The sequence below is a fragment of the Populus euphratica genome, unplaced genomic scaffold, assembly GCF_000495115.2.
Source record: "Populus euphratica unplaced genomic scaffold, PopEup_1.0 scaffold1580.1, whole genome shotgun sequence".
NCBI lineage: Eukaryota > Viridiplantae > Streptophyta > Magnoliopsida > Malpighiales > Salicaceae > Populus > Populus euphratica.
This window is the reverse complement of record NW_011501429.1, coordinates 29472-39895: the sequence shown is the minus strand read 5'-3', so window position 1 is coordinate 39895 and position 10424 is coordinate 29472. Positions and strand designations below refer to the sequence as shown.

Genomic DNA, 10424 nt, shown 5'->3' with positions numbered 1-10424 from the left:
TTAATATATTAATTGAATTAATTGATTAAAATAAAAAATTAATTAAAAAGAAAAACAAAATATATAACAACAAATATATAACAAAATATATAACAGTAAAGTTAAATTAACTAGGTTTTAAAAATCCCCACTCACCATTCCATTTGTAATATTAGTTTCTTAGAATTTCTTGCTAACTATTATACAGTAGTGTTTAATATTATAGTAATTATTACTTTTTAAAATATTTTTTATTTAAAAATATATTAAAATAATATTTTTTTTAATTTTTTAAAATTTATTTACGATATTAGCATATCAAAATGATCTAAAAATATAAAAAGTTATTTTAAAAAAATAAAAAAATTATTTTTTTAAATATAGCTTGATGATATAAACATCCACTAATATAATATTATCTAACTTTAGCTTTGATAGTTTTTTTGGAACACTGGTAGTAAATAATTCATAGTTATCATATGTTACTTGACAAGTCAACTTGAGACATATAATTTGGGTAATCTAAGATTTTAGTTAGATCTATTTTATTGAAAATTGAAGCATGTAATCAGCTTTGAAAAAACCGATCAACTTATCAATTCAACTCGAAATCTAGGTGATCCAGCAAAATCTGATAGAGACTTATTTTTTAATTAAATGTGTTTTTTTTCTTGGCTAAAAATCTTTTTTTTTTCAGATTTTTCAGTCAATTACTAAATCATTTTAAAGTTTATTATATAAATATTAAAAAAATGTTTTATTTTTTTAATGTAGAATTTGAAATCCTTTATATATATGTGTATATATTTTATGTTCACAAGAAAAAAATTATGTCTTTTTAATATAAAAAAAATTTAGTTTAATCACTTCAATTTAAGAGAATAAGATATTATTTTTTTAATATGAAATAAAAATATTTTAAAATAATATTTTAAATTTTATTATTTATAATACATATCATTTATATTTACATGTATTATTTTTTAATTTTTTCATAAAAAATATTAAAATTTTAAATTTTTTAAATATTTTTATACTGACTCGAACTAATTCAAGTCAATTTATAAAATCCGAAACCTGCTTTTTAGCTGGTGAACCCAAGACAGGTTTGGTAACCATGAGATAATTAGCAAAAAGTGAAAGAAGATGGTGGTTCAAAACTTAAAAGTATATAAATATATATAACATATATTTTTATGTATTATTTCTTAATTTTTTATATTAAATATTAAATATTAAATATATTTTTTAATTTTTTTAAATTAATTTAAGTTAATCAGCCACCTCATATAATTCAAAACTTCAAAACCCGCTTCTTGATTGGGTAAACCCAAGCAGGGTTTGATAACCATGAGATAATTAGCAAAAAGTAAAAGAAGACGGTGGTTCAAAACTTCAAAGGCATATAAACAACCGAAAACAAGCCAGTAGAGCGTGGTACCTTTTTATTGTTTTAGGTTTTCGGTGGGAGTTTTCGCTGGGATACAATAGAGGGAAGGGCTTACGTCGAAAGAACGTTCCCACCACGCGTAGCCTAGCTTCTCCCTGTCTTCTTCGGATCCATCCTCTCTTCAACTGGTAATAATTTTAATCTATTTCTGTTTTCTTCTCCTTCGTAAATAGTCATTAGATCGCTTATCATCTCCTTCTTCTTCCTAATTTGCGTGTAGTATCAACTTAAATAAAAAAAAGAGAAGAGGGAGAGATGGCAGATCGATTGACGCGTATAGCCATAGTAACCTCTGATAGATGCAAGCCTAAGAAGTGCCGTCAAGAGTGCAAGAAGAGCTGCCCCGTTGTTAAAACTGGTACTTTTCCTTTTTTCTTTGTTTAATTCTTCTTGTTGTCTTCTTTAATTAATTAATTCACAGTTTGTTCTTATTTTAATTCTCATTCTCCTCGTTATTCACCTCGACTTGGCGAATCTGTTTTATATAGCCCGTGATTGCAGCTTAGAAAGCTTTCTTATTTTCAATTTGGATAATGGTTTTGTTTGAGAGCAAATTACTACTACTACTACTGTTGCTGTTGCTGTGGAATTATGATTAAGTATAAATAAGTAATGCTCTAATTACATATTACAAATCGCAGGGAAACTGTGTATAGAGGTGACTCCTGTTTCGAAGATAGCTTTTATTTCGGAGGAGTTGTGCATTGGATGCGGCATCTGTGTCAAGGCAAGCTTATACTGTTCTCTTTTGGAATTCAATAATTACTGTTGTTATTTTTGATATTTTATCGGATGTGGTAGCTTGCTTATTAGGGGATTATTTATCTTCTGATGCAGAAATGCCCATTTGAAGCAATTCAGATCATTAACTTGCCTAAGGATTTGGATAAAGACACTACCCATCGTTATGGTCCCAATACCTTTAAGCTGCACAGGTTGGCTGGCTGCCTTTTTTACCTGCTTAATAAAATGCTTTTATAGTGGAAAAAAAATAAAATAAAAAAATGATGCATTTGCAGGCTACCAGTTCCGAGGCCTGGGCAAGTTCTTGGCTTGGTTGGAACAAACGGCATTGGCAAGTCCACTGCTCTCAAAGTTCTAGCTGGAAAACTGAAACCTAATTTGGGTCGTTTCATTGTAATAAGCAGCCCATTTTGTATCCTTGTTCTTCTACTACCCTATGACGATGCATTTGTGTTAGTTACTTTTATTTTTCTTTGCAGAACCCTCCTGATTGGCAGGAAATCTTGACTTACTTTCGAGGATCTGAGCTTCAGAATTACTTTACCCGTATCCTAGAGGATAATTTGAAGGTAACCTTTCTGTGTGGGCACTGCTCAACTGCACTTAAAACTCTGTATTACTGCTAGATATATTATTCCCTGTTGTGAAAGAATAATGTCTGTGTCCCACACTAAAGTAGGAGCCATGGTACTGTTTCCTTTGACCTATCTTGTCTGTGGACCACTTTTTCCTGAATGCTTGTAATTAAGTCTGATGATATCACTCAGATAACTGTGCTGTTAGGATTCATTCACTAAGTTGCTGTATCCCTAGATTGTTTGAGCTTGTTTGGGAGTCCCTCCCTTTCTTGATAGCACAGGAAAGAGGATTCAACTTTCCGGATCCCTTGCAAGACCCTGTAAGATGGGATTGTCATTGATTCATGTGGTGGCGGTTACTTTTTACTTGGAAATGTATTAAAATAATATTTTTTTATTTCTTAAAAATTATTTTTATATTAGCACATTAAAACGATTGGAAAATACAAAAAAATAAAAATAAAATTGAAGCAAAGAAAAAATATAAAAAATATATATTTTTTTAAATTGTTTTTGAAACACAAAAACAATCAGGCTCTTAATGTGATAGCTTGAATCACAATTTGATTTGTATGCAATGTCATGTAAGCTTTTGCATACCGTAATTTATTCCTTACCATGCAATCACTTCCCTTTAACCAACCCCCATATTTGAAAAAATATTTTATGGAAACAATCATGAAATGATGTTTTCTTAAAGAATGTATTTGACAGGTTATGATGTAAAATCAACATGAAAAATCATGTTTAGGTTTATACTTGTGTTTTCACATCCTGATTGTTTTTGTCATGCCTCTTCTTTGATATACTTGCCTTTAGTTTACTTTTTGTGTCTTCCTACTAAAATCATTCTTGTTTCATACCTAGGCCATCATAAAGCCTCAGTACGTTGACCACATTCCAAGAGCAGTTCAAGGCAATGTCGGGCAAGTGCTTGACCAAAAAGATGAGAGCCACAAGAAGGCAGAACTATGTCGTGATCTTGATCTGAACCAGGTTATAGATCGTAATGTGGGGGATTTATCAGGTGGAGAGCTCCAAAGATTTGCTATTGCTGTTGTTGCAATACAGAATGCAGAGATATATATGTTTGATGAACCTTCAAGTTATCTTGATGTCAAGCAGAGGCTTAAAGCTGCCCAAGTTATCCGATCTTTGCTCAGGGCCAACAGGTTTGACTCCATTCTTTTCTTGTTGTTAGCTTTGCTTGGCACTTTGTACTGAGGATTTAGGTTATTAAGACTGTGCTTTCACTTCAGCTATGTTATTGTGGTGGAGCATGATCTCAGTGTCCTGGATTATTTATCTGACTTCATTTGCTGCTTGTATGGGAAACCGGGTGCATATGGAGTAGTAACCCTTCCCTTTTCTGTAAGAGAAGGTATCAATATATTTTTGTCTGGGTTTGTTCCTACAGAAAACCTACGATTCCGGGATGAATCTTTAACCTTCAAGGTATTTTAAATCCTCTACTCATTTACTTCCCTTCATTGTATTATTTTCTGTCATAGTTTGTTTTTTTTTGTTGCTTTTCCCAGGTTGCTGAGACTCCACAGGATAATGCTGAGGAGATTCAAACATATGCACGATACAAATACCCAACCATGAGTAAAACTCAGGGCAATTTCAAGCTTAGTGTCGTTGAGGGTGAATTTACTGACTCTCAGATTGTAGTAATGCTTGGTGAGAATGGGACAGGGAAGACAACATTTATCCGCATGCTGGTATTCTCTCTACTTATCAATCTTCCTTTCTCTATCTACAACATGATCTTCTGCGTGTTTAATAAATTATTTTGTTGGCAAAACATGCAGGCTGGTTTGCTGAAACCTGATACTATAGAAGATTCTGAATCTGAGATACCTGAGTTCAATGTTTCTTACAAACCCCAGAAGATAAGCCCCAAGTTTCAACACAGTGTCCGACAGTTACTGCATTCAAAGATACGTGATTCATATATGCATCCTCAGTTTGTTTCAGATGTCATGAAACCACTTCTTATTGAGCAACTGATGGATCAAGAAGTTGTAAATCTATCTGGTGGAGAGTTGCAAAGAGTTGCATTATGTCTATGCCTTGGAAAGGTAAAGAAGTTTTATCAGGTCTACTAATCATTTATATCCATGAATGAAGATAGACATTTGGATTTGTTTTGTTTATGCTTTAATTCATTATGCTGTTTTCTTAAAGTATCCTTTTGTTTTTTAACCCCTCTCTTTCATGTGTTGAGCAGTCCTGTGACATGATAGAGTTTTTACATGTAGTGCACAAGTTTGTTAAATAGTGATTTTATAGATTCTGATTTTTGAGAGGTTAATGTGTTCAAAATTTGTCAGTCAAAATGCCTTGACAACACGTTGATGATTAATGATGTGTTGATTGCTTTCTTCCTCTGTTTTACCTTACTATATCAGGCAATTTAGTCCCTTCAGTTGGACATCATCTTGGATTGAATGGCTTGCTATTCAGCATTCTTCAAGATTGCATTTTAATATATTTAAGGTTGCTAAATATGGTCTGGTGTGTGGTTTTCTTGATGTAGCCAGCAGACATTTATTTGATAGATGAACCAAGTGCGTATCTTGATTCTGAGCAGCGTATTGTTGCTTCAAAAGTCATCAAGAGGTTTATCCTACATGCAAAGAAGACTGCATTTGTGGTGGAGCATGATTTTATAATGGCAACATACCTGGCTGATAGAGTTATTGTGTATGAGGGACAGCCTTCTGTGGATTGTACAGCAAATTCTCCTCAGTCATTGTTGACTGGGATGAATCTCTTCTTATCTGTAAGTCCAGCATTATCATCCCTATTCTTCATGCATTAAAGAGACAAAAGGTAAAGAAACATGAAAACATTAATGAAGAGACCATGTCATTATAGATTCAGTTATAAATCCATAATGATCCATTTATGATGTCCCCTTGTGTGGTGCCTGTATCTATTCTTACCAGTTATCATTGAGATGAAATCAAACCAAGCTTACCTGAACAGTTCACAGTTGCTTGAGTAATCTGCAATGTCCTATATTTGACACATCTATATTCTTTTAGGCATGCTTTCATCTCTCTCCCATTCACTCTTCTGTTACTCTGATGCAGCATCTGGATATCACATTTAGACGAGACCCCACTAATTTCCGGCCAAGAATCAACAAATTGGACTCGACCAAGGACAGGGAGCAGAAAACTGCCGGGTCATATTATTACCTGGATGATTGATGTAACAGGTGACACAGGTCAAATTTCTTGTATTCTATGTTGCAGCAAGCGTAGATACTGGACTCCTTTTCGGCCTGCCTGGGTATTGACTGGCTTTTTAATTTTATTTTCTGTAGGCATCGCACGGATTACTTCTTAATCCTGGTCAAGTTGGCACCAATTTGATAAAATTTTCTATCCTGGTCAAGTTAATGTGCTATGCTGACAAATGACTGGATTTCCTCTGCCTGCTAAGAGGCCATGGTTTCTCTTTTCGCCTAAACGAGTCTGGTGGCTGCTCATGATGATGCTTTATGATCTTTTGTCCTGTATCGAGTTTTTTGTTCGCCAGTTTTTGTTCTTATGACATTAGGTGAGTGAATCATAATGTTAACCGAATCCTTTTTGGGCATTTGCTGCTTCAAGTTGTATTTTGAATAGAATTACTATTAATCAGAAGAAATAACAGAAAAAAAAGGGGCAAACACTGAGCTAATAGAGGTCCTTGCCTGTGTTCTGTATCTGGCTTTGGTATTCTAGCAGGATAATTAATCCTTCGAGATTTTTTAGCCCTCTTTCACAGAATTTTATATATAATTGTATTTTTAAGTCTTGATTTTATAGAAGTTAAAATAATATATATATTTTTTTAATATTTTTTTAAATCTATTTTGTAAATAATCTAGGTGAACTTGTTAGCTAATTCATGACTTCTTCATTGTATATAGGTAAAAAAATTCGTGGTCTTCATTTTGATTAAATCTTATAGAGTACAAACAAAAAATAGGTCTGAGCTATTTTTATTAAAAAAAAATTACTTTTTATGTGTGGTAGTTTCGTAATCTTGGTCCTAGGTGGTTCCCTCTAATTAGTTATAATATCTTAGATTCTTGCCTGTTTATAAAAACAAAGAAGTCATAGTCTTAAGCTTAAAATATCTTGGAGAGTTTATTGACCAGGTTTATTCATATTCTAAGAGCAGATTCTAAGCCATGAAGGATAGGGATAGGCTTATTATACAGTGCTGTATGATTACTATCTTTTGCCATGAAGGATAGGGATAGGCTTATCATACAGTGCTGTATGAGATTTATCTGGGTACTATCTTCTGTGAATGCAATACAAGAGTTTACAAGGAATAGTCAGAGTATAATATGGCTATCATTATCAAGTAAATGTTTAGTTTATAGTTGGATATTTTGTGAATTTGAACTCCAACTAAAAGTTACGTAAATTATTATTTCTCACCTAATCTAGAATTGATTTATTCTCAAAGTTAAAATGCATGAAGATATTAATTTATACCCGGTATATTTATGCATTATATAAAATAAATGCATGCTAAGATTAAATGATACAAACCAATAAAAATAAACTAGCAAACAATTAAATATATAAAGTTTAGTCTAAGACAAGTTTTTAGTGGAGTCATTGTCTTGTCGTGGTGTGTACGACTTCGAATGGTGGAGTCGCCTCCTAGATTAAAGGGTGTTTTTGATTTAATCATATAATTATGATTTAAAGGAGTCACTACCTAATATTATGATTACCAAAAAATTTCATATAATTATGATTTAAAGGAGTCACTATCTAATATTATGATTACCAAAAAATCTATGGTTTGTGAGAGTTTAAGTGAAAGAACTAGTTATGTAGGGGGAAGATGCATCACTCCTAGTGCATCTTACCTAATGTAAACTATATTGTTGATTAATTGTTATTTTTAACTGTGTTTCTATTCGTTGGTTTTATCTAAAGTTCAAGGTAAATCTCTCTTCATAAGGAAGATTTTAACTTATCGAGTTAAATTCTAATCGTTCTAAAATCTAATTTTAAACATCATATTTATTTTTTATTTTGTATACATGAGGGTATATGTAACATCCCTTTATACGGAATAAAACACCAATCATATATCAAATGGAAAATAGAATAAATTTTTTTTTTATAGTTTTCATATAAAAATTTACCGAAATATAACTTGTTATTGACATATAATTTGTTTACACTTCTAATATCTAATATCTCATCACTCAATTATGACCCAATTATCTTGGGTTCTAATCCCACAAACATCATCATCATCACAACCACAATATTTATAACATATATGATTGTATGAATTATGTAGTTAAGTTCATCTATTCAAGTTTAAACATTAATTATATAAATTAAGTTATATAAGTATTTTAATATTACAAAATACAAGGATATACTTGACATGATTAAAGATTTGATATCTTATCCCATGTGTAGGAGTGCCAAAGTAATAAATAACCCAGCAAGACCGGGGTCGAATCACGAGGAGGTTAACTATATAAATTATAAACAACAACAACAATGATGATGATGATGGTGGTGGTGGTGGTGGTGGTGATGATGAGTTAAAGAGGACTTTAATATGTAAGATTAATGTGAAGATTATAAAATGATAAAAACAAATGTCAAGATTAGAGGATTCACTAATAGTATTAGAGATAAGTAAAGTATAAACTCTTTATAATTATCAACATGATTATATTAATCATCTTATTTATGTAACATCATACTCATAAATTTTATCAAGTATTCATGATGCTAACTTATGTTGACAATAAATCAAGTTCTTCTTATAATAACGATGTCGGCCGAAGACTATGAAGGATCAAGTATTTGATGTACCAAGTGTTATACAACACAAATCTAAATAACTATTAAACAAGTAAGGTATTAAGAATTAATAAGATAAAAATGATACGACATGTTAATAGCAAGTTATTTAGGATATATGCATGGAAGTCCATGTTGAGTTTATATTATTCTTATCTTAACACCATTAGTGAAATCTTTTCACCTTGACATAATTAACTTAGCTAGACATTATGAAGAACAAAAACATAAATAAACAATATAAAAATATAAACATGATATAAGTTAACTAAGTATAGTAAAGAAAATAAAAAGCATGAACAAGAGATTAATAAAAACAAAACTTCAGCATTATAAAAATATAAAGAGAGAGAGTAAGAACATGATCTTGATATGAAAAACAAGATGCCTAAATAAATGGCAAATACATCCTTTTATATGCTAAAATTTGGAACTATTCATTTGGTAATTGATAATTGATGTAGTGCCAACTATTGATTTAGTGGATTTGGTGGACAGTAGTACTCAAGTATTTTAGCTGGATGAAATGACATTGATGGAATCAAAATTTGACAAAGTGTTCTTCATAAAAGTTGTTGGAAATTGTTGTTTCCTTTCACCCATCAAATTTCAGAGCATTTGGAGCACTACAACTTAAGATATGTCTAAAATACTGAGTAGTGCTGCTGGTGGACATGGTGGATAGCCCTCAAGCTCTTTTTTGAATGAAATGTCATTTCTACCATCAGAATTTGAGCAGGTTTCCTACATGAAAGTTGTTGAAAATTGTCTTTTCCTTTCACCCACCAAATTTCACATCATTTGGCCTTCTAAAACTCTAGTTATGGGTAAAAAAATTGAGTAGTATTTGGGCTGGTGATTAGTACTTAAAAGTGCATTTTTATTATGGTTTTATATTATCATTTTGCACTTGAAGTATCAATAACTCCTTAACTAAAATATGTTTTATAATAATGTATCTAATAATATAAGATACCTATAATTTGTGGTAAATGTCTAGTTTTAATGCAGGCCTATCACATAAATGAAAAGATTGATTGATGACTTGAAGAACTTAAATTGCAAGGATAAAGAGATGGCCAAACTTAGAAAAGAGATGTCGGTGCAATCCAAACCGGAACACTGTTCGGTAATTGGGTCATATCTAGAGCTATATATCTCAGATTTAGGTCCAATTTATATGGATGGAAAGGTAAGACATAGGCCTACAACTTTCATATGGAGCCCAAGATCTAAAAAGGCCATTATCAAGTCCAAATTGTAGCAACAACAAAGAAGCCCGAATCTGTCTTCCAGCCCGAGCACTGTTCGGTATTTTGGCCATATCTAGAGTTCTAGAAGTCCAAATGAGCTGAAATTTTTACACAAGAAAGCTGAGACAATTGCCTACAACTTTCATGTTTACAACTGGCTCCAATTTTGACGTTATCAATGACGTTTTGGGCAGACAAGAGAAGATAAGGATTGTCACCAAGTCAAAAGTTGGCCACCCACTTATCAATTAGTCATCAAATCAATAGTTCCCATTTTTGGCCTATAAAAGGAGGCATTTGCCATGAATTTAGGCATCTTGGTTTCCAGATCAAGATCATGCTCTTCCTTTCTCTCTTTGTATTTTTTATGCTTTGTTTTCATTAATATTAAGTTTATGCCTTTCATTTCCTTTCCTTTACTTAGTTAACTTTTATGTTCTTATTTTGTTTATCTATTTTGCTTTCTTTCATTATGTCTAGCTAAGTTAATTATGTCAAGGTGAAAAGGTTACACTAATGGTGTAAGAATAAGTATAATGTAAACTTAATATGGACTTTAATGTTTGATACT

General features: G+C 31.7%; 1 protein-coding gene across 2 annotated transcripts; it reads left to right on the top strand.

Annotated features, from left to right (window-relative positions):
* The first annotated feature begins 1396 nt into the window (after positions 1–1396).
* Positions 1397–6515, top strand: LOC105117874 (ABC transporter E family member 2-like). 2 transcript variants are annotated; one of them, XM_011015665.1, is made up of 13 exons: positions 1397–1557; positions 1650–1787; positions 2071–2156; positions 2267–2364; positions 2449–2566; positions 2653–2742; positions 3619–3923; positions 4011–4206; positions 4290–4475; positions 4566–4835; positions 5294–5539; positions 5853–5989; positions 6089–6515. In XM_011015665.1, exons 2-12 carry the CDS (start codon positions 1685–1687, stop codon positions 5970–5972), a joined length of 1818 nt encoding a protein of 605 aa, XP_011013967.1. In that variant the 5' UTR covers positions 1397–1557; positions 1650–1684; the 3' UTR covers positions 5973–5989; positions 6089–6515. The 2 variants fall into 2 exon arrangements, with proteins under 2 accessions (XP_011013967.1, XP_011013966.1); XM_011015664.1 differs by having other exon boundaries at positions 1639–1787.
* Positions 6516–10424: the final 3909 nt, after the last annotated feature.